General features: G+C 36.5%; 1 protein-coding gene across 6 annotated transcripts in view; it reads left to right on the top strand.

Moving 5' to 3' along the window:
- The first annotated feature begins 9,615 nt into the window (after positions 1 to 9,615).
- Positions 9,616 to 25,989, top strand: part of Rab19 (RAS oncogene family member Rab19) — a 57,122-nt gene continuing 40,748 nt past the window's right edge. For 3 of the 6 annotated variants that reach the window (XR_011329743.1, XR_011329742.1, XM_069812776.1), the window contains exons 1-5: positions 9,616 to 9,895; positions 10,173 to 10,257; positions 16,705 to 16,803; positions 19,858 to 20,015; positions 21,819 to 21,956. Coding sequence is in view for 3 of the 6 variants with exons in the window: in XM_069812776.1 (XP_069668877.1) it covers positions 9,686 to 9,895; positions 10,173 to 10,257; positions 16,705 to 16,803; positions 19,858 to 20,015; positions 21,819 to 21,926 (660 nt within the window). In the remaining 3 variants the exon portion in view is untranslated. Of the gene's footprint in view, positions 9,896 to 10,172; positions 10,258 to 16,704; positions 16,804 to 19,857; positions 20,016 to 21,818; positions 21,961 to 23,402; positions 24,495 to 25,989 lie in introns of those variants that run through there. The other 3 variants (XR_011329744.1, XM_069812777.1, XM_069812778.1) reach the window with 2 other exon arrangements.

The raw sequence follows: 25,989 nt of genomic DNA, 5'->3' as shown, positions 1-25,989 counted from the left end.
TTTCGAGATGCATGAGCAACAGCCACAAGAGGTGTGTCGTGAAAAACAACTCATCTATGAGCCTTATTGTCAGCATCTTGGAGCACAATACCACATCACACATTGGACAGTTTTTGGGCTCATATTCGGTGCACGATCCCACGAGAAACTTTAAATCAACTTAAACAATTTAAAATTTCTGATGCAACGATTGATACCATGGGATCTCATGTGTTAAAACCGTCCTTAGCTATAATTAGTAATCATTTGTACCCAAGAAACTTATTGTAAATGATTTCCTATATTTTCCTATCATTTAGCTTAATGTTTATTTTTTCTTTGAAATTGTCACATAAGTGTTTTTAGTCATTGGAGGTGATCAGAACATTGTTTAGCATAGGGTGGCGTACATTTTGAACACTTACTATGAAGTGTGTACTTACATAAACAGCATACAATATTTCTCAGAAGATACCATTTTGTTGCTTTGTGAGTAAACAATAAAAATTAGAAAAGAAAAGTTTCAATAAAAGTTTTTCTTTTTAAAAGTAGTTTCCAATGGTACCTTCAATGATCCATGTTCTCATTTGAAATTTCGAAGTTGACCACAGGTACCCCTACTTCCGGTTTGTTACGGGAAATGGTACTACCATCGATCGATTGTTTACATAGGTTTTGGTTATCAAAATTTTTTATGAACAACCAGTATCACATAGTTTTCGAGAAAAAAAGGCTGATACAGGTAGTCTGAAACACCTGGTATACAGTATATACAAGATGAATGGTAAGTAATGTCATTAATTTAAGGGGTTTATTCTTTGAGATATTTCAAACAAAAAAGTTTAATACAATTTTGCTCGTTTTTGCTTCCTATTCGAAACAGAAATTGTTTTATATGAAATATTTCACGTGTTTTGGGAAAGTCATTGATTTAATTTCCAATATGCTCAGTCAATTTAAGAAAGCAGTGTATTATGATGATAAATGATTGAAAGAAAGAAACAAAAATAAATGACAGGGCACAATCAGAAACCACACACATGAAGCTGACCAATCATGTAAATACCAGGGGAAAGATAGTACCAGAAAGATAAAAAAAATTGGACTTCTAATCCTGTGGACCCGAGTTCGATTCCTAGTGTACCCCCAATTTATAATTTGTGTTGGGCAAGCCCGTGTTCCAGGTAGCATGGGTTTTCTCCAGGAGCTCCAATTCCCCTGTGACATTCCAAAAAATCCCTGTCATCCCATCTCATCGCAGGTGTAGAGTAGACCAGTCTCCTATGGCACATCCTGAGCAACGACTGTCAGTAAATTGCCCACACAACTGGCTTCATATGAATGAATGACGAACAGTCAAGTACCCATCTTTAGGAAATATGTTGTTGTCAATGTTCATGGATTTCCTCCATTCTCCTATGGGTGACCCAGTAATAATTTGTAAGCTGAGATGGTATGTCAGTGTCAATCTTCTTAAAGCCGCTAGACATTTCAGCAGATGTTCTTTATTCAGGGTGGAATTCGCAGAGAGGACATTGTGGTGAGGGATTTGTATTATAAATATATTAATTCTATGTGAATGTGAAGCCAGTTGTGGTCTGTAGTTAAAGGAAAAAGTGCCACTGATTTCCTCCTAGGTAAGTCAGTAAGTTAGGAAATATATATATTGTAAAGTGCAGTGCAAACTGAAATGCAGCACTAAAATCAGTGATAATGAAAGAAAATGTTGTTGTTGTTGTTTTCTAATGCCAGGCATTTGACAATAAAGTCATTTGACCTCTTGCACTCCAATATTTTATTGGAGTGAAAATGGCAAGTTGTAGCCAATTTATGTAAACACCGTATTTTAACGTTTTGATGGTTACTTCATTCACACACAACTCCCAGAATGTCTGGAGGACCACACCTGCTGTTGGTCGACGGGTCCACTGGACCTAGTTGGGAGATCTTGTTGATCACCAGCTTTCCCTCCTTAAGCCACTGGAGGACGATTTTAGTGCCATAGTAGGCCAGCACTAGGAACAGAAAAGTAGGAAGGGTAGGAAGGAAAGTGAAATGAACCCCTAGGCCTCGAATGCTCTAATAATGTCGGGGTCGAAGAAAGTAAGAGTTCAGTCAGAGGACTGGATAGGAAAGGGTAAAGAGGAATTAGGTATTGAATAAAGAAAAATTATACCAAATTGGGCCAATAACTCATCAAGCTGACCAGTACTAATTGATGAATAGCCCCTTCCTTTAGTTCAGCTTGTAAAATTATGCTTACTAACAGCTGCACCACGGGAAGGTAGGGATGGGACATTGGGTATTTGTCCAGGTTGGTTCCTTAAAACCTTCAATGGGAAGGATTAATGGCTCTCCCCCCTGTATTCGACAAATACCGTTTTGGAGCCAAGAAAATGTTTATTCAACTCCTATATTATACAAAGTCTACTAATGATAAATGACACTTCCTTCTTCATTCAACTGAACGTTCTTGACTAAACATCCAAGAGGTGAATGATGAGAGCTGAAAGAGAAAATGATGAGAAGAGGGATGGTCCAGTCTTCACTTTTTAACTAAAAATGCTATTAACATTTCAGGGGCTAAAACTGCTTCTGTTCAATACAGAAGGTAAAATATTTACAATGTAACAGATTTGAATTGAATTTAAATGGGAAGGGCTATGACAGCCCTAGCATTGCGATCTGAAAGATCTATTGCGCTTCCCCATCATAATATCCTATCAGTCCAATAGTTTGATGTTCTTGATGAACTGAATCAAACTACAGATTGGGACAGTTGACAGCTCATCAAGTTTTGGAAAATGTTTTCCAAAGAGGAGAGCTCTTTGATGGACGAGTGCATTGCAGTCTCACAACAGATGAGGTCCACACCTGTGGAGTAACGGTCAGCGCGTCTGGCCGCAAAACCAGGTGGCCTGGGTTTGATTCCCGGTCGGGGCAAGTTACCTGGCTGTGGTTTTTTTCGGGGTTTTCCCTCAACCCAATATGTGCAAATATTGAGTAACTTTCAGTGCTGGATCCCGGACTCATTTCACCGGCATTATCATCTTCATCTCATTCAGATGGTAAATAACCTAAGATGTTGATAAAGCATCATAAAATAACCTACTAAAAACAACAGATGAGCTACAGACTCATCTCCCTGTGAACAACGAGCACAAGCTGGGTTGGTGTTATGTGCCATCCTGTTCTTCTTGAGAGCACAGTGTCCTGTAAAGAATCCAACTGCCCAGCGTGCTCAGTTTTAGCAAGTCACTTGACCTGCTTTTATCAAAATCTCTTATGAGGGCTTTAGAGTGTCTGCAGCCCTCCTCTGAGTTCCAGTAGTTTTTGTGTTTCTTGAGAGCCCAGTTCCTGACAACCTGCTTTAGTGGTCTTAGAGATAGTTCCAACACAGGTACAGGTCATCTGAATGGAATCTCGGTTTCCTCTTTGGCAGCCTCATCTGCTCTCTCATTATCCCAAATCTCTGCATGTCCTGGCACCATTTTAGTTAAACTGTGTTATGTATCATGAAGGACTCGTAGCATTCTGAGACCAGTTACGACTTAACCAAGAGGGCTTCAAGTGCCTTCAGTGTCGCTAGACTATCTGAAAGTATAAGAATGTGTCTACGATTGTAACCCTTCCTAATACTTTCCCTAATGTTGGCTAAGATAGCATATTTATTTATTTATTCTGGTGTAGTTAAGGCCATCAGGCCTTCTCTTCCACAACAGGAATACAAATATACAATAATAGAAATAAACAGAAAAAATACACTATATACAAATAAAGCTACACAAGAAATAAAGAGAGAGAGAAAAAACACTATAAACAAAGTAAAGCCACACAAAAATATACACAGGTTGCAGTCACACAAACTTTAAATGATTAATTAATTGTATCTTAACTAATTAACTAACATAACCAAGAAACTGCAATTTTAATCTAGATTAAAAAAGAAAAAAAAAACACAAATCAATACTTCTAGCAGTACCTAAAAACATTAACTAAGACAAAATTTTCCAATTTAATTTTGAATTGTGATAAAGTCCGGCAGTCCCTGACGTCATTAGGTAACGAATTCCAGAGGCGAGGTATTTCTACAGTATAGGAAGATGAGTATAAAGACGTTCTTTGATGAGGGATAGAAAGAAGTGCTTGATGTTGGTTTCGAAGAGTTGTAAGAAATTGAAAGAGCGATAACAGATAATTCGGAGTAGAAGTATGTATGATTCTAAACAGAAGAGACAGTGAATGTATTCTTCATTCCTTCAGACGCACCCATGAAAGTAACTGGAGGGAAGGTGTTATATCGTCAAATTTACGAGTATTGCAGATGAATCGTATGCACACATTATGAACACGTTGTAGTCTCTCAGCTAAGAGTGAACTTACATTAGTTAGCAAGGAATCGCAATAATCAAAATGGGGCATTACAAGCGTCTGAATAAGATTCTTTTTTAGACTAAGTGGTAGAAATTCTTTCATATGGAACAAGGAGTGAAGTTGAGAAAATATTTTTTTGCAAATGTGTGTTACTTGAGTGTTCCAATTTAGATCGCTATCCATAAAAATGCCAAGATTTTTAACTGTTTCACTGTATTTAACAATAATCCCATTCAATATTATATGTGGTATAGTACTATTATCAAGAGTACTTCGTGGACGATTATGTCCCATTATGATTGCTTGCGATTTCTCTGGATTTAACCTTAATCCAAATTTGTGTGCCCACAGTGAAATCGAATTCAAGTCTTCGTTTATTTGACCCAAGCTAAAGGAAAGCTTGGTACCATTTCCGAATAATCCAGCATCAGTTCCTGACTTGGTTTTGGAATCATCAGTGTAAAAGGCTGAACCCTTATTGTTCTCAGGTTTAACCTGACTCTCTCATTCACTACGCTCTGGGTAAGTGACAGTGAATTTATTGTCAAACGAAATCCTTTGTTCCAAGATGTCGGTTCTCATATAGAAATCCAATAAACATTGCTGTCCCAAGGGAGTTTGAGGTGATCCAAGTGTTCAATACTGTTGTCTGGCTACAAATTCTGTGGAAAGCCATGAGGGCCTCAGTCTCAACCCAGATGTGTAATGATGTGAGTTCTATCATCATTTCCACTATTTCAGTGGGAGTTGTTCTCAATGCTTCTGTTATTGCTATGCAGAACACCCTTTTCAATTTGTTGAGTCCTGCAGTTCCTTAAAGAACACTTTGAAATTTATTAAGTTGAGTCCTGCTTCCTTAATTTAACTTTTGGCCACCACATAAGTGCGGCATAAGAGAGTAAAGGTCATGTAAAAGGTATGGAATGCACCACAGTTGGTGGAAGTGATAATAACTTGGCTAGTTTCTAAAAAGTTGTTAGATTCAGTTGCTTCTGAAAATGAATTTGCTGACTTGGTTACATGGTGTGATTCTTGTGTTCTACAGAACCGTAATTCATATATTTCTAATGCAGTGACATACTTCACTTTCTGAAAGAAAACCCTGGAAAAAGTTTTGTAACCGTGAAATATTCTGTACTTGGTCATTCTTGCTCCTAGGAAGTGGACAGAGCACAGAGTTTTTGAAAAAGCTATGAAAAAACAGATGTTTCAGCTTTGGATATAGTAAGAGTACTGAAACAAACAAGTAAATAAATCTAGGCCTTATACAGAAATGCAGATAAAAGATCCAGACTTTGTGCAAATCAGTAATAACTATGTGTTCGAATTCATTCATTATTTTTTGTTCCTTTTAGCTCTGTTTTATGTTGCGAGTTAGGGCTACCAGCAAAAATATTAGACATATTTTAAAGCAAATACACAATGTAAGTCACTCTTGTGTCCACCGCTGTGGAGTAATGGTTAGAGATCTGACCATGAAGCATGCAGCAGAGACCTGCACAATGGCCCAGTCCATGGGCTGCTTCCACACTGCACCGCACTGGGCTTCACAGTTTCGCATGGAACAAGCTCATGACGTCATCGCACCGACCGGACCGGGCTGCTTGTGTAGCGGTTTTGTGCGATGGGCTGGTATCAAGACATCGAGCCCAAGTCTCCTCTTCTATCAGTTACTTATTAATTGAGTTTGCGTGGGCTTGTGCTTGTGTGTGCTGTTCGATCAAAGATCAGCTATTGTTTCAAACGTTTTTGTTTTAGTTTTTGATTTCTGTTTTTCAAGATGAGTTCAAATAATTGCAAAGAAAACACAGTCTCTGTGATGAATGTTTTCTGGGCTGAGATGCAGTGGTCTACTGGTAGACTGGTAGAATGGTAGACCATGGCATCTCAGCCCGGAAAACCTTCATCGCAGACACCGGGCGTGGAAGCACACATTCTAAACTACAGTCTTTCTAGAGAAAAATTAATGAAGGATAATATTGTCTCTAGAGAGTTTAAAACAACAGAGTTGGATGGAAATTTAAGAAGTATCATTCGGACAGTTTTTAAATATGTGTTTGTCAGCAGTGGAAAATAATAATAATAATAATAATAATAATAATAATAATAATAATAATGATTTATTTAACCTGGCAGAGTTAAGGCCATATGGCCTTCTCTAACACTCAACCAGAAGTAACACTGTGTTACAAAAAACACTACAATTTTACACACAAAACTGAATAAGATAATAATAATAAAATGTAAATAAGTAAGTAGAAATCAGACATCATATATAACATACAGAAAGAAAGAAAAAAGCATAATAAAATGTGAACAGCAGGTCAAAATAAATGAGACATACAAAGTATAAAAAAATAAGACAATTACTGATACTAATAATAATAATAATAATAATAATAATAATAATAATAATAATAATAGTGCAGTACAAAGCATACAATGAATACAATATTTTTAAGTACACACAGTAAGGAAAATTATGATTATATATAGCTCAACTTATCACATTATAGATATACCATTATCGGAAAATATGAAAACAAAAATATAAAATAAGTTAAATATCACTAGAACATAAAAAAAAATGTGAATACGTAGAAACATGCAATACAACACTTGTCATAATAGTAAGCTAGTTTGGCAACTCGTCATAAGATAATTTTCTAACTTGGATTTGAAAGATTTCAATGTTCAGCAGCCCTTGACTTGTAATTTTGTATGTTGTCCTGTATGCAGGGAACTACTGTATGTTCATGCCATATGCGAAGTGAAAGCACAACCAATGCATGCATGCGGAAAAGCAGTAGAATGCAACCAACTGGTGGGTTGATGTGAGTGCTGTGGGCTTCAAAGCTAGGCAGTGGCTGTGTCAGACAGTGTTGGTCTTGGGTGGGCTGGGATGCTGACACATGCAGATAGCAGTGCTGAGCTGTGGGCTACCGTGCATTACCCTGCCATGAAGGGAACGGGCACAGGTTCAAATCTTGTCTGGAACAAGTTATCTGGTTTCCGAGGTTTTCTCTCAACCAATTGAAGCAGAATTGCTGGCTAACTTTCGGCGTTCGACCTCGGACTCATTTCGCCATCATAATTACACTTCCTCTCTTTCATCATCATGTCAGTTTTTTCCTAGGTTTCGGGCTTGCTGATGTAGTCTGTGGGTCACTCTCGAAATTAGACTCCATCATTCATTGTTGGTGGTATAGTCACGACGCTGTTATTCCGGCGTGACTCCTTTTTGCTTACATATTAGGAAGTGAAGGCTCTATAAAGTCTAGGTAGGTAGTATTGTTTGCTATTTTTGTTCTTTGGTTGCCTAGCTACCATATGAGGAATCTATTTATCACACCGTTAAACATTATCATGTCATAGCTTCTATGATAATAAATCAAACACACTGTAATTCAGCAAATAATTGAGCAGCAAATAACGTCTTCGTGTGTTTTCTGCGAACTCCAACGAAAGAGCCAAAATGGCGGGCGATTATATTAAGTATTTATCTAGCCTTAAGAAATGAATAACGCCTTCAACAGCGAATCACAAGACGCACATGTTTAAATGTAGCCGACCTGCAACGCGATTGGCTGCCGGAAATTAGAGCGACAGGACTATAGTGCTATGCACTGTGGGCTCTCCATTGAGATCGTGGTAACTCTTGGGACCAGGGTTGAAGGACAGTGGTGAGGCCTACACGGAAAGGTAAAGGGATCGCGTAGGTTGTAGTGGAGTATGGAGGTGGCATGCAGAGGATCTGTAGCACGAGGGGTCTTAGACATCATCCCGGGTAGTGGAATGGGCCCACGCAAGTGGTCTGCATTGCAAGGACAGTTCCAGTTCGTGCCTTCTCCTGAAAGGAGAGAAATAGAAGTTACTCTTGCTGTTGAAATATGTTAATTCTTGTATTAAATATATTTCATTAAATGAAATATTGATTGGTTGATTGGCAAACTTACTCGTGTTAAATTACATAAGCAACTGTGGCTTACAGCTGTTTCGGTGCTTCTTCACATCATCCTCAGAGCCTACTAGATCTCAGCGTCATCTCGAACTTCGCTGCTTGTTGTGGGGGTGCGTTTGCGTGTTGAAAAGTGGAGTCAAATAGTGAGAATTTGATCGGGGTGTGTTTTAGTGTGTGTGTGTGTGTGTGTGTGTATATTTCATATTGTTCTAGCGTGTTCACATATGAATCCATGGCATGTAGCACATACGGGCGAATCCAGAAATGCATATATACTTATTTTTTTTAAAGATGGGACATGACAGTTAAACGGCCGAGCTTGGAACTACAGTGCCATGTTGCCAATATGAACTATCACGCTGCCAGCTGATGGAAGTTAGCAATTGTCGTTATGATAGCTGACGTTAAAACATTCATTGACAATTGACGCGAAGGTAAGAAAACAATACAAAAATCGACAGAGAATCAAAGACGAAACGTACCAATGGTAACATTGTAGCACAACTGAGGTGCACAATAAATGTATCCAAGAGAGCTATTAAGCACTGCCAAATGGGAACTGTAAGTTTGGCAACTCAACCGCGGTTACCAAGCAACAGGCCTACCACGCTATGTGACATTCAGTTGTTTTTCCGATAGCAACGTTCCTGTCATGTCCCATCTTTAAAAAAAAAAAAAAACAAGTAACTTATAGTGTTAGTAGAAAAGACGTTTGGGATACCGATACGTAGATGGGAGGATAATATTAAAATTGATTTTCGGGAGCTGGGATATGATGCTAGGGACTAGATCAACCTTGCTTGGGATAGGGACTGATGGCAGAGTTATGTAAGGGTGGCGATGAACCTCTGGGTTCCTTAAAAGCCATTTGTAAGTATTAAACTTATGTGATGAAAACGCAATCTGTACTGCTTTGTAACTTCGTCACCCAGACACAGGTTGTCTTGTATATTTAGCTATTTAGTATTAATGGCAACACGAAACACATTAAGTGTAACATACGACACATATATGACAATTTGTACACCACGGATGTAAATGCCCAACTCCAGAAACACGAAATCGGCACTGGACCTTGGAGTTGGATTCATTTCGCTGGCATTATTACCATCTCACTCAAACGCTAAATAACCATAACAGTTGATAAAGCGTCGCAAAATAACCAATTAAAAAAATGCAGTTTCTGCTTTATTTTTTCGTCGTTGACATCTACTGGTGCAACTGGAAACTATATATACCAAGGCCTGTCATAGATAAATATTTATTCATGGCAGTGTCACGACGTTCACATTCTACTTCTACAAATCATGATTTCATTAAATATGGCGATGGTGTTTGTTATTGTTGTAAAGCGATAATTATGCTGTGAAAATGTCAAGCCGTGTCACTTCCAGTTCAGTGAATTCTGGTGATGACAGTTTTGATTTCTTATTTAAGATAGTATTAATTGGCGATTGTGGTGCAGGAAAGACATGTGTTGTACAAAGGTTCAAATCTGGAACGTTTGTGGAAAGACATGGCAACACTATAGGAGTTGACTTTTCCATGAAAACAGTAATAGTAGATGGGAAGAGAGTTAAGGTCAGTATTTATTTAGTTTTTGAGTTACGGGTCATGTACTCCTTCATTAACATGTTCAGAATTAAACATTTGGGAAACATTTTGTGGTAGGAGGTTATGTTGATTTTAACATTTATTTGGCATTGAATTCTAAATTATATTTATTCGTATCTTCTAACACACATAATCGTAAGTTACAAATTCAGTACTCTCTTTGTTGGTTAAATCACTTTGTAGGCCTACTGAGCCTTTCGATTCCTAAAAGTACAATTTATTAATTATTTTACTTTACTTCCAGCTTCAGATTTGGGATACTGCTGGCCAAGAAAGATTTCGAACTATAACACAAAGCTACTATCGATCAGCAAATGGTGTTATTATAGGTAAGTTCTATGAACTTAATGGGGAAAGACATGCTGATTATGCATTAGAGTGAAACTGGAGAAGTCATAAATTGAGGATTACTCTACTTTCATATTTACATTGAGATCTGCGTCGATTATTAATAGGGTCCTTTTTCATAATGTGAGGGTTGGGATGATTTCATTAACAGTGCACACCGCACAGCGAAACTTCGATATCTCCCCACACTACACATAGGAGAAAAAATATTACATAGGCCTAATTGAAAATAATCTCGGATTACCATAATCTCAAAATTGTAACTCACAAATTCAGAGACACAATGTGATCACTGCTAAAGCTATCAGCTCACCAACCCTTCCGAAATACCTCCCTCGGCAACAGTTCCGTATAGCACACAACATTTCTTGCTGGAAAACAAAGCAACAACACCTTTAGCAAGACCTTTAGTGAAACCCTACCTCCACTCCTAAGAGCGCCAGTCCTTATAAGTATATTCGGTCAGTCAAGGCCTACTGTTATAAATGAGGCGGTCAGAAGCAAAGGGGTGTAAGTTCACTTAAGTTACTTTCGAGAAAATGTGATTAAAAGTTACTAAGCTTTCATAAATTCTGTGAAGTTTTAATTTGAAATGTTAATGTGTGATGTGTTTAAAAGATATATCCCTTTACCACTGAAATTTTAAGTGCTTTAATTTACCCTGGATGCACTTAAATATTTTTTTTTTTAGAACTGTCACTTACACCCCTTTGCTTCTAACTGTCTCAAATAAATACAAGTGGTATCTCAGTCATAACGTCATGAAATTTAATATACCGACTGATGGTAATCTCCGACATTTACACACATGAGTCAATCCAAATGGAGTGGTCCAGTAGTGTTAGCTTGGCCATTTTTAAAAATGTTCAGGCATATATATATATATATATATATATATATATATATATATAATATGTTAATAGTGATGACTTCTATCTGACGGAAATTAATATTAGTTTATTTTTATTTAGGTTACCTTCATATGAGAGTGGCAGTCATTTTATATGAAAGTAGGCCTAAATAAAAATAAATTATACTATACTAATTTCTGTTGTCGACCTGAGTAGCGCACTCGGTATAGCGCTGGCCTTCTGTCCTTGAGGTTGCAGGTTCGATCCTAGCCCAGGTCGATGGCATTTAAGTGTGCTTAAATGCGACAGGCTCATGTCAGTAGATTTACGGGCATGTAAAAGAGCTCCTGCGGGACAAAATTTCGGCACACCAGCGACGTTGATATAACCTCAGCAGTTGCGAGCATCGTTAAATAAACCATAAAAAATATTTCTGTCTACTTGCATGTAGGAGTCATCACCATTAAAATATAAACATTTTTTAAAATGGTGAAGCTACCAAGTAATTTATTCCTGGACCACTTGGTATGCATTGACCCACACTGTAATGATGTAATCCCTTGTTTATTCATGCTATTGCACTACACGATGATGATGATGATGATGATGATAATGATGATGATGATGTGTCACATTTCTTGGTCTCATGTCACTTAGCTGTTCCCTGAACTAACGTACTCTAATCTTGTCACAGTCCTCGATCTCCTGTCACTTAAGTTATCTCTTCATCTAGCCCACTTTAACTTTGTCACATTCCTCGGTCTCTCATCACTCAGCTATGTCCTCATCTAACCCATTCTAATTTTACCACAGTCCTTGGTCTGCTATCCTATCTCCTAATCTAACCCACTCTAACTTTGTCATAGTCCTCGGTCTGCTATCATTCAGCTATTTCCTAATCTAACCCATTCAAATTTTGTCACAGTCTTCGGTCTGCTATCACTCAGCTATCTCCTAATCTAACCCACTCTAAATTTGTCACAGATCTCGGTCTCCTGTTACTCAATTATCTCCTCATCTAACTTTAACTTTGTCACAGTCCTCAGTCTCCTGTCACTTAAGTTATGTCCTCATATAGCTAACCCACGTGCTCTAACCTTGTCAAAGTCTTCAGTCTCCTATCACTTACCTATTCCTTTATCTAACCCTCTCTAATCTTGTCACATTTCTCGGCCTTACTTCACTTATCTATCCCCCTCATCTACCCACTCTAACTTTTACACATATCTCGGTCTTATGGTACTTGGCTATCCCTTCATTTAATCCATCTAACCTTGTCATTCCTTAGTCTCACGTCAATTAGCTATCTCTCATCTAACCCAACCTAACCTTTAACACGCAACATTTACACTAATGGAGGGTACACATTGCAACATGATCCCCACTACAAGACATTACCACTAATTGTGCCAACTACGGTAAACCCACAAACACACCAACTTCAAACACCCAAGATTATATAACCTTAAAGTCGCTAATACTAACTAGATAAATGAAAATTATTGTTTTCCGCTCAATTTTAGTAGTTTGTACATATTCCCTAAGTCAAATCAAGGAGTTCTGATTTAAATTCTTTCGAGAAAATGCTCTGTCAGCTAAAGTAAATAATTACCCAAGGATAATTCGTTTAATATATTGTAACTTTTATTTTAAACAATAATGTAACTTTTATTGTCAACAATAATAATCACTTTCTATACAGAATTTAAACACTCCCGTCAACAATGGGATTTCCACTCCACACAGCAACACAGTATTCGTTATTGCGCTCCACAGACGACAATGACAATTCACTTGGATTATTGAGAACAACAATGTACTGCTAATCTTAACTAATGTTCACAAAGCACTATTTACAACACAGAACTGTCAGTTCTCAGTTCACAGTTCGTTGCCTTGGCTAGTTTTTCTAGCTCATTCACTCAAGTTCACAGTATATCGAACCCAAGGCTTCTAGAGACAGTCCACTGCACTCGAACTCAGGACTTCTGGGGACAGTCCACTGCACTCGAACTCAAGTCTTCCAACTGTGTTGCTTCCACCTGGATGCTACTCAAGTTCACTCGCGTGTCGAACCCTAGACTCCTGGGCACTGCTGGTTCACTCGCTGTCCAATACTAGCAACAACTGCTGCCAGCTCACTCGCGTCTTCTATTTATCACTAAACCATAGTTTCCAGAAAGTACGACCCTGGAAGTTTCTGCTTCTAGAGACTTGTTCTCGCTGCTTGTGGCCCACCACACCTCCCCTTGTCCTCTCGGCATGCAGACGTTCCCCTTATGTCCGTCCCCTGCAGTTTGCGCGGCCGCACTGCGCCACAGTCTTCTCGCGCACCTCCGCCCTCTGTGGGATGCGTGATCGACTCCTGGCTGTCACAATATTTCTAAATTAGTCTTGAATATATTTTTTTAACAAATCACTCCAAACCAATGTGAATATAGTGTGGATTGTGTAAGAAGGTAATTTTTGTGTTGGCCCTGTTGTTCATCATTGTGCACATAAATAAAAACAAATGAAAAAACATTTAATTTTCAATATATTTTAGTGCAAGGAGCACTTCTCTATTTTCATTTTTAACATACCTGGGGCCTATTTCATAAAACTTGACAATTGAAGAGTCCACTGCAAGAATGATGGATGTCACTTTCTTGTCGAAAATGAACCAAGACTGTCAATGCATAGCTTAAGACATATAGAATGTATATAGAGAGTTACATGGCATTAACACTGATAGTCATTGTCCAGTAATGATCGGAAAGTCACAGTTAAGCTTTGAGCACTAAGCATTTCAAACTTTCAATTGCTTCTCTTGCAAAATGTATTCCAAATGACATCCATCATTCTTGCAGTGGACTCTTCAATTGTAAATGTGTCATTTTGATCAGTAACAAATGACAACTCTACAATTTCTGTTTCATAAAGTATTCTGCCTGCCAGGGAAAATCGTGCCAATTTGTAGAATTGCTACGACAATTTATCGGAATCCTGTTTCTTAAAATGTTACCTGATAGGTAAAATTTTACATGGATACTATGCTAAGCAGAAATGCCGTATGTGTGAATAGCTAAGCCAAAGTGCAATATCTGGACTGCACATACGACGATCTTCTTTAGCAACACATAGGCTATGTAAGCATTATGTATTTGGTGTCCTGTATTCTTCCCAAGATTTAAAAATGAATTCTCTACATGTAGTGAAAGGCTCGCAGAACTGTTCAGAATATTTGTATCACTTCCCACATCAATCGATTTCACTAGGCCCATAATTATTACTCAGTCCATTTTCACAATCTGACCAGCCTCATGGTCTAGTGGTCAGAGCTTCTGGCTATAGTTCATGAGGTCCCGGGTTCGATTCCCAATTAGAACACAGGAATTTTTCCTTAAAGGGGATTATTCCTGTGTTCGTCCATGGTCTGGAATTTAGGTTAAGTTTAGATTTAAGACCTTTCCTGGCACTACATTATCATAATCATCCTATCATATGTAACTCCGCCTTCCAGATACCCAACCTCAGTAGTGGGTTACAACTAAGCCACTGCCAGGAGAGAAGACCAGAAATGTAGAAAAGACAACCTGGTGGCATTGAATAAAAAAATTTCACAATCTGAAATGAAATTAGTCTGTAATTATATATAATCTCACTTCCTGGAAACACTGAATTTAACTAGGTACTTACAACTTTTCTGTAATAATATATTGTGCAGTAAGTTTATAATGTTATACTTTACTGCATGTGAAAATTATTAGGGGGCACACAAAGACTAATTTTTACGAAAGCAGTATATACACAGTAATATAACATAAACGAATTGGATATGGTATTTTTGCAATTTGATGAAGCCGTGAAGTTAAGGTGAGAGGATGGTATTTTTTGGTGAAAAATGAGTAAATTTAAAAAAAAAAAAAAAAATTCTTAAAATACTCTGTGATATGTGTGGAATGCATAGCATAACATTTTGTGGGTATTTGTGCCCTTATCGGATGTTCAGTCGCTTCCTGCGTTATGGATTTTTAAATCACTCTCCCACTTTTATTGTTGTTTCCGGTAAATTCAATTTTCAAAAATTTTTTTTTCTTTAAAATACTCTTTGATATGTGTGGAATGCATTGCACAACATTTTGTGGGTATTTGTGCCCTTATCGGATGTTGAGACGTCATTTTTAAACTTCCTGCGCTATGGATTTTTAAATCACACGCCCACTTTTATCGGTTTCTAGTAACTTCATTTTTTTTGCTAAGTTGCCAGACAAAAATGGATATAATTTCTGAACTATTAAAGATACATGCATGCAATTTAGAACACACAGTCTTTAGATTATTAGGAAACTTTTCTCTGTAACAGAATTTTGTTAATTGATTTCATTTTAAAAATACATCCGTTTGTTTGCAAGAAAGGAAATCAGAAAATTGTTATTAAATTTTAATTGTTTATTTTACAAACATAGGGACTAATATCAAAATTCTGTTACAGACGGTTTGTAGAACATGCTTTTGCAAATACATTGCAAAAAACTGTTTGAATCTATCTTTAAAAATGGTTTAGATATATCGGTTTTAGTACAATCCTGCATTGGGTATACTTTTTTTTTTTCAAATTTGGGCCCCCAAATAATTTTTTTCTTTTTCAAAATATTTTTTATTTGGTTGAGTTGCCACAGCTATGAGCTCTCTACGTACAAAAAATTAATATTTTACACCAAATAGGAAAAAAGTTAAAAAAAAATACCATCCAGTCAGTGATCATGTCCAACAAAAATCACTGTTTGTAATGCTGGTATACAAAAAAGAAAATACCAGTACTGTTTAAGTTTTATAAATACCTTGGTTTACGTAATTGCCATCTGATCTCATATGTCCGCTTTCAGGATCATTGCTGAATAAAGATTTCTTCACCAAGTGAACTAGAAGACGTGAGCAACTGGACATTTTCTAACAAGTCTTATCTCAAAACAACAAACTCCTAAGTTCTCAGCTTAACAATGGATAAAAGTGATTCTAAGATATTAAGTAAAAACGCGTGTGAAACATTCAAAACAGCAAAATGCTATCTCAATAAAACATTCGTTTGATTACCTGCTGAAAGTTAAAAAAAAAACTTTGACACTTGTAATTAAAATTTAAATGTGGCAAGTGAAGCAATAGAGCAGGGAATTCTAAAGAGAAATGCTGTATAGCTATATGTGTTGCTAAAGAAGAACATTGTAGATACTGCACTTTGGCTTAGCTATTCACACAAACGTCATTTCTGCTTAGCATGTCCATGTTTTTTCAGTAGATAGGCCTAATACAGTTTGTAATACAATTATCTCATCAGGAATTGAAGAGACGGCATTTTTACAAAGCCCAATGAAAAGAGCGTGGCCAATTCAGTGGAAAAACATATAGAACTCAATATGACAAATTTTGTTAGATATGGCACTTTTTCCTAGCATGGCGGTTAAGGTGGCAGCCCCACCACTTAACTCGCTCAGCATTGGACGGGTACCCCATTCTGAGGACATTTTCAAATACTCGAAATCTTCAGGAGAGTCATTTTATTGTTCATAAAATACGTTACTATTTTATTTGTTGCAGTATATGATATAACTAAGCGATCTTCATTTCTTAGTCTTCAGAGATGGATTGAAGAGGTTCGAAGATACACTGCCTCAAATGTAATGCTAGTTCTAGTAGGTAAGCAGTGATTCATATTGATTTAATAATACTATTACTTTTTTTTTTAAATTTTAATTTGTAACAGTAGCCCAGCATTAAAGTACAAGTTTGAATTGTACATTAAAGTACAAAAATACAATTTGGATGTGTTATTATTTTCCAAGCACGTAACATTCTTGAGGGTTAATAATCTTTCTTCTGTTTGATGCATAAAACTGATTTTATCTTTTAGAAAATATGTTAAGATTGTCCTTGAACTTGCTTTATAAACATGGCGTTTTCAGTTATGTTAGAATAGCTTCAGTTTTCTTCCTTTTTCCTCTGTTTTCTTTCTTCCATACTTGAATTACTTCTATTCTTATTTTTGGCACTATTTATTTCTTATCTTCATATTTTTTTTGTTTTCTTGTTTGTGTAAGCCAAATGACGTAAAGAATGAAGAAGAGAAAATGATAGAACAACTATAAATAGAAATAGAGAAAAAAGAAAGACATAACAAAAAAGAAGAGAAATTTGAGTTTTCCATCCTATAGATCTTACTTAGGTGATATGACCTGATGTTGAATAATTTCGAGGGAAAAATTGTTCCGGGGCCGGGCATTGAACCCGGAACCTTTGGTTTAATGTACCAACGCTCTACCAACTGAACTGCCCAGGAACTCTACCCGGCCCCGAAACAATTTTTCCCTCGAAATTATTCAAATCAACTTTACAGGGAGTTATACCTGAAATCTTGATTTGAATAATACACGTCACTGTTCGTTAACAGAAAAATCACAATTTAAGTCACACGGAGTTAGTGTGCACTCGAAGTTGGTTGCTTGACAGTTGTCAGCCCACTCTGAGGTCTGTGGATATAGAGGGAAAAAATTGGATCGGTGTCGGGTAGAGTTCCCGGGTAGCTCAGTTGGTAGAGCATTGGTATGTTAAACCAAAGGTCCCGGGTTCTATGCCCGGCCCCAGAACAATTTTTCCCTCGAAATTATTCAAATCAACTTTACAGGGAGTTATACCTGAAATCTTGATTTGCATGACCCAATGTTGTTTAGTCAACTGTCCGAAATCAGGTTTGAATCTCATAAGTGACACCATTCATGGGGCAACTAAGCCAGGAGGTAATGGGGTAGGATGGTGATGGAACCTTTAAGTACATGGTCTGCCGTTTAATTATAATGCTTCCCTCAAACTGCAAACTTAACAGCATTTTTTGTTATATGCTCCACAAAGTTACTATGAAATTAGATAACTTACTGTTTCTAAGGAAGTAATTTTAGTTTCTGGAACCTGTTTAGTGGGGAAAATGTTTATAAACAACTTAAATATGAATACAAGTGCATCTTACCTGTGTCACAAGAGATGTTCAAGGTGTCCTCCTCCTGCAATTAGTACACTTTTGACATCTCCAAACCTTGTTTTGAAATACTCGACTAATCTCTTCTTGCAAAATGTTCGAAATTACTTGTCGGATATTTTCTTCCACTTTTTGCATAACTTAAAACTACAAAAACTCGCTGCAATATGCTATACACCATTCTCAAACAATTATAAAAAAGACAGCAGCTAGCACTACACTACGCACAAATGAGTAATCCTTTCAGTGTTCTTAAACAATTTTATTAGAAAAGCATAATGAATTGCACTACATTATGCACGAATGAGTAATCCCTGCATTAGCTCACAACAGATTGAGGTGAAATGCATGCATGCAACGCCTAACAAACACCCATAAACTTCAGCACGTACAGCAGATACAGTGTTGGAGGTAACATTTTTGTATATCCCATGGTGATTCTCTAGTTTTGAAACATTGAAGATACAAGTGGCAGCACAAGCAAATACAAATTATATTTGCTCTTGTTTCTTTCTTCGTTTCTATTTTTATCATTCGTTTTTTTCTTTTCTTCATTCTTTATGGTTTTTTTTTTTCTGTTTTACCTCATCATTGGGGGGCAGATGTTGATGACCTAAAAATCTGCTTAAAATGATCATTAAAATGCCTTTAAATTAATGGAAAAAATGACATAAAATTAAAAGAAAATGACATTTAAATATTATCCACCGTACTCGCACCACAACTTCTTGTTTCAATGACTGCCCTGCAAATCTGGAGAGAGGAGGCAATGTCCTGAAATTTAGCCAAGATAAAGGAAAAGAACATGCAACAAAATGAAAGTTTTAAGGGAAAACTATAGATTTTAATGAGGGTTTACCATGTGTTTCAATCAGGAGTGGTTCATGTCACTGTCTTCATTATCTGTCTCCTGATCCTTCCGGGCTTCTCTTTTGTTACTAGATCTTCCAGATGAGGGAGTGTGAATGACAAAACAAATTGTGAGTGCAGTGTGCATTCTTGCAATCTTTGTGTTAAAAATACTGTCTACTACTGTAGACATCCCTTCTGAACTATGTTCTGTCCAGGACACGGTGAAAGTTTCCCCCCTTCCAAACATAAATTCTAAAGACACCCTTGTACCGACAAAAGAACAGTAGCGGTCAAAGTCCTCACTTAAACTAAACTGTTGTCAAGTATTTTATATTACTTCCGTTCTGTGAGATGAAGCCTTCAGTGGGATGAGGGATGAACTTTAGAGTGTATTCCAAACTACAAAACTCAAACTTCACTGTTATTCACTTATTCAGTAGGTATTTACTACTGACACATTTGCAAAAAAAATGATTTAACAGACCTATCGGTAAAGAAGAAAGTAAAATGCATTTCAAATGATCTAAAAGTTCTTCAAAGTATTAAAAATGACCAATAAATGCCGAAAAAAATATAAAAATTACCTATTAGTTCAAAAACATAAAAAAATGCAATATAAGAAATTATTTTTTTACGTTGATATTAACATAGAAAGGATTTATATATTAATAGGCATCGTCCTAATGTGAAAAATAAGAAGATGACTTTTCATCAACATCCGCCCCCTACTCATCATCATTGTGTCTTTTCTTTTTAATTGATGTCATTAGTTTTAAATTTTTTTCTTTTGGAGGAGTAGCCTAAAATTGTGTGTAACTTATTAATATGTATATTCTTATATTTTATTTACATATTTGTTTAAATTCTAGGCAATAAATGTGATCTAGAAAGTTTAAGAGAAGTTGAATTTGCTGAAGCGGAAGCAATGTGTGAATACATTCCAGAGATCTTATTTGTACTTGAAGCTTCAGCAAAAGAAAATACTAATATTGATGATGCTTTTATGTGCTTGGCAACAGAACTCAAGGTAGGTTTTAAAAAAATTATATTTTAACGTTTATTTACCTGTTGTTTTGCAAACATGAACGGTTTATTCTGCGTGGAGTATAAATTATGGTAGACCCTGAAATACAGCTCTAAAGACAGAGTTTAGTGATGTTTTCAGTCAGTTTTTATTAATCCTCCGTTAGAGTGTGGGTAACACCTGTTTAGTTGGTATTACTATTTGGAGAGGTACAGTATGTGCTTGCGTTGCTTCAGGTATCTTTCCAGTTTACCATATAGGTGAGAATTATTTAGTTTTCAGCTTTGAAGTGTCACTGTTGGTTATAAGAGACGTGTGTTTTTCCACTGAGTGACAGAAATCAGCTGTCTTTCTATGCTCCATTCTTCTTTGTATTGTTGTATTCAGTAAGTGCTTACATTATTCGAAATTAATTTCAATTATTACACACATGTGCGAATGAGGTCCATAATAAAGAAACATTGTTTTTAGTAGTGAAGTATATTAAATTAGACTGCTACATTATAAACTGAACTAAAGGGAGGGGCTACTCATCAGTTAGCACTGGTCAGCTTGATGAGTTAATGACTGGTCTCTTCTGCCCTTAGGGAGGTAATCTTGAGAGTTAGTCTTGCTTCGTTCTTTTCACATGCTCCTTCCATTGTATCTATTAATTCCTTATTCTAGAAATATCATCTTTTATTTGTAGTTCTTTACATATTATATCTTCACTTCGTCTGTGATCAGTGAACAGATATCCTGTCACTGCTCTTAAGAAACTCTTACAAATGAACAAAGATTGGAAGCAGTTGAAAAGATCTCTGCAGTGTTGTAAGTCTGCAGAAATATCTGTTTACAAAGCAGGAAACTTCGTAGATGAGAAATTATTTGTAAAATTCGGACATGATTTGTATATATATCATGTATCCATAACACTGTATTCTCATTTTTACTTCCCTGACAACGAAAACCATGCTAAAGATGTTTATCACTCTAAAAAATACTGTAACTTTTATATTTCAACAACAATGTTACTTTTATTCCTAGCTTTCAACCACACACCCGTCAACAATGGGTATTCCACTTAACACAGCAACACAGTAGTCGTTATTGCACTCCACAGAACGACAATGACTATTCACATGGATTATTGAGAAGAACAACAATGTACTGCTAATCTCAGCTAACATTCACAAAGCACTATGTACAAAACAAAACTGTCAGTTCTCAGTTCACAGTTTGTTCACTTTGGCTAGTTCTTCTAGCTCACTCAAGTTCACGGTACGTCGAACCCAAGACTTCCAGAGTCATTTCACTGCACTTCGAACCCAAGACTTCCGGACACGTTGCTTCCGCCTGGACGCTGCCACAGTTACTCAAGTACACTGCTGATTCACAAACAAACTGACCAAACTAAACTGACACTTCTGTGCGGCTCACTTGCTCCTTTTATTTATTAGATTACACATTCTCTAATGTACTGCATCACGTAGCTTCTACAACAATCGGTTCGCATGGCTTTGCGGAACTTCCCGATGTTCCCCCCTGCTCCACGTCACGCCGCACCTTCCCTCGCACTAGATGCGTGCGCAACTTCCCCGACGCGACTAGGTCTTCCAACATGGCGCCACAATACATTGTCTTCATGTGAGTGTGCATGTGTGAACTTTGGATGTAATGGCTAGCGTGATAGATATTGGACCTCCAAGGATGACTGTATGAATCCAATTAGTCATCACTGTCTTGAATGGTTACCTAATTTCAACCAAGTAAGGTATTTAAATAATAATATTGAACATTATATTTTGACAGTACGTAATTTTTCAGAGAAGACATGATGGCAATCCTTATTCTGAGGGATCAGCAGAAGATACAGTGAAGCTGGGTGAAGGAAAAAGCTTAACTCGTTGTAGTGGCTGTAATTTCAGTTTTTAGTAATGTGCCTTACACTCCGAGCCACAAGTTGTAAGTATGTTTAATCTTATTTAATATAATTCATTGTATTATGGTTCACTGAGGTCAGGGAAAAAGATACGGACTAAATAGCCTTACTAGGACTGTACCACACAAACATATTGACATTACCACAGAACACTTATTCTTTTCATATGACACAACCTCAAAGTATTGGACAATAAGTTCCTCTAAATATTTAATAAGTAAGACTGTAACAAGAACATATGACCAAAATATGAGTTAGGTTTTCTCTCACTTCTGTTTGTGTTCATTTCAGCATATTGTGGGGTAGACCTTTGCATATTTTAATCCAAGTTTAAGTAATAAAAACATTGTTTTTTTTTACATGCTGTGTAATAATGAAACATTAAAAATAAAATGTAGGAGAGAGTACAATTTTTTAATGCAGTGATTAGCCCATATAGGATGTGGATATGGACAGTAAGATTTACTGAGAAAGAAAAATTACAGTTTGCACAATTGTAAGGTGAAATATCTTGAGACAAGAATCAAACATTTAATTCACTTAACAAAAATAAACATACTTTTTCCTTATATGTGTTAGTCAAATGTTATAGACGAGACTAGTATTAAGAAAACTTTTCGGACATATTACTGCAATGTGCTATAGCAGTGGCAGCTCATGACCAAATTATGTGGCAGGGCACAACTTAAAACACTAATATTGGATTAATTGAACCCATAGGTTCCTCACTACACGTACATAGGCTTGCCTTACTGAATAATTGCTGAATATTTCAATAGCAAAATGTAAGTATAAAGAATGTATTATATACTAACCTTTCTACTTATAGATGAAGTCCATTCTTCGATCCTTAGTTCGAACACATACTTCGATAACTCGCTGGTTAAAGTTAGGAATCAAACACACCATTTTACTCTTAATTGAAAGCATTGCTAATGCTGTCAGTCTTTCTTGGCGCGAACTCTGCTGTCGAAATCTAATTGTCTTCGAATTGGTCACTAACTTTATTCATATTGAAATGATCAAATACACAAGCACACAACGAACACTAATGCAACTAACTTCACACTTAAAATAGAAAGGAAGAGAATTATTAATAACACTCAGAATTTCATTATTGCTGCTATGAATACAAACGCAGGAACCGATAACTTGTATTTTGTTTGGTTGTCAATGTTGCCAGCACTCTTAATAAAAAAGTAGCCTACCATAATTTGAATATAGCTAAACTTCTATATTAACAATGTTAAATGGTTTAATTTTAATAGCTAAATTAATCGGAAAACATAGTAAAGCATTACCTCAGATATGAAATATAACAATTTTAGTAACTAATCTAAAAAAAACCAGATCTAGTTACAGAATAGCTAAGCTGGCAACTCAGTTGGTTCTTCGGGCAATCATACTTCTATACATAACACCTTCTTCATCATGTTCTACGTTTTAAAACCATTTGCGCATGTGCACAGGATGACCACGCGAATGTCTGAGCCCTGGCCGATGCTTCCCCCCTCATCTTCTCGACCCCACATCCATCACCTCAAACCGCTCTCTTGCACTTGAAACTCTGAGTTGTCTGTGCGCATGTGTGCAAAGGATGGACACTAGAACTACGGAGCCCGAGCCAGATGTTTCCACGATTTCACTCGCTCACTGAAGGCATTCACATTTCACAGTATGTTTATATCTGAATGGAAGCTCTTACATCATTAAGTTTTGAGCCGATAATTTTAAGCAAAAATTGCTTTATTTTTTTATGGGAAAATAAAACGAATGGGAGGGCATGTGTCCATCTGTCGCTTAACGCGAGCCGCCAATGTGCTATAGTATTTGAGAAGAATTGTAAGTTTTCCATATTAGAGATCAATTAAAGATTCCATGAATTACGCACAAAGCTGTAGCAGAATTTCCTCACATCCTAATGTATTGAGGTTGAATACTGAATATTGTATTATCATTAAGTCTCAACATTGTGTCTGTAGCAACAGTCATTTAATACACAATACTATAAGAAAACTGTTGCCACTGAAGTGCAGCATTGTCAGTTGTCAAAGCGAGAGAGAAATTTTGTTCATTTATTGTTAAGCTACCACCCTGAAGGGTGACGTAAATGTAAGTAGATTCCTCTCAGAGAAACGGCCATTGGCAGAAATATAAACTTATTCTTCACTGAAATTTGTGTGTGATTTAAATATCCCATTAGTTTTTAATAAAATGGTTATACTGCATATACATCATTGTCTGGATGAATTTATTCATAGATACTGAATATGAACAAGATCACTTAAGAATTTAGTTATAATAACAACTTTAAAGTGCTAAAATGAAAACTAAATGGTAAATTATCTAGTAGACTAGTTCTGAAGATGGCTGGTACGAAGTCGAAACTAGTGTTACAAAGTGTTAAAAGTGTGTAATCAAGATGTATGAACGAGATCCGTCCAATAGCTATGTCAATCATTCTATACACAGATAATGCTAAAATAATCAGGGATGTTCTTGCATTTTTGTGAAATTTTCGAAATCAGTTTTTGTAGCATCACATACTTTCTATACAGTAAAACCTCGATAAGACGTGCCCGCTTATTACGCTATCCCGTGTAATACGCTTTTTTTGTCTGGTTCCTACACATTTCATATATAACGCCTTTATAAAATACCCCATTTGTTGCGCTCAAGTCCCGCATAATACACTATTTTTGTGGAATATTTTCGATGTAATTTTCAGGAATGTACTGCAACAGCAATGAAACATCTTGGTCATTGAACTCGCTGGTGCCATTAACCTGAAAAGAATTGGTATTCGACCCTTTACCTGCACATTTAAACCTTCATACTTCATACCTTAGTATACCCACCCTCTTGTTACGCTCTCTTATTCGACTCTTTATCTGTACTCTTAAAGCCTACATACAGTTACAATACCTCACCCTCTTGCTAATCCTCTCTCTCAAACAGCATTCCTCACTTGGCCGTAATAAAATTCTGGAAATTTTTGCTTTTCAGTTTGTTGTCCTTTAGTGTATTGTAGTGTTTGTGAATGTCATTACAATGAGTGTTAAACAAAAAGCGCTTTCTGTGTAGGAAAAATTGGAAATCTTACGAAAGTACGATGAGAACAGTACTCTTACTCAGAAACAACTCTCTGATGCATTAGGAATCCCATCATCGATATTAAGAACGATAATAAAAAATCAAATCGTGACTCAATCACTACAGTTGCGACGTCGTCGGGAGGATATAATCGCAGAAACTGAAGTGTGGTAAACATGAGGACTTGGAGAACACGCACACGGCAAACAACTATAAATGACTTTCTTTTCCGAAAGAATTAAGTACAGTACATATTGTAATTGTCTTTGACGTACAGTACAGTAATTACATAATGGAGTAATACTATATTACCTTTCATGAATCATATATTTCAATAAAGAAAAATGCTAATAGATACTGTATATAAGTCAAAATTAGTATTCCCGCCTAATACGCGGTCCCGGTTAATACTCGGTTTACACCCGGTCCCTTGAATAGCGTCTTATCGGGGTTTTACTGTATTTTACATAATGAGAAAGTAAAAATTGCATCACATCTAAGTATGGTATACGAATTAATCAAACAGAAAAGGAGAAGACTTACAGTCTAAATGATGATATCATGTTGAGCCTTAAAATGGGAGTATCTCTAATTCATGAATTGGTAGAGGAGGGTCGGGCATGTGCAGCAACACCAAGATTAACAAAGAATTAGTACTTCATTTTTTGTAGTAGATTTAAAATACAGACCTTTTTTACATGTTCTATTAACTTCGTTTTAATAATTTTTTATAGTTTTCATTTTGTTATGTTTTATTTAAGGGGAGAGGATGGTATTTTTCGGTGAAAAATGAGTAAATTAAAAAAAAAAATTCTTTAAAATACTCTGTGATATGTGTGGAATGCATAGCATAATATTTTGTGGGTATTTGTGCCCTTATCGGATGTTGAGTCGCCATTTTTAAACTTCTTGCGTTATGGACCAATTCACTCGCCCACTTTTATTATTGTTTCCGGTAAATTA

This window comes from Periplaneta americana, chromosome 16 (genome assembly GCF_040183065.1).
Source record: "Periplaneta americana isolate PAMFEO1 chromosome 16, P.americana_PAMFEO1_priV1, whole genome shotgun sequence".
Lineage (NCBI taxonomy): Eukaryota > Metazoa > Arthropoda > Insecta > Blattodea > Blattidae > Periplaneta > Periplaneta americana.
This window is presented reverse-complemented; position numbering and strand designations above follow the sequence as displayed.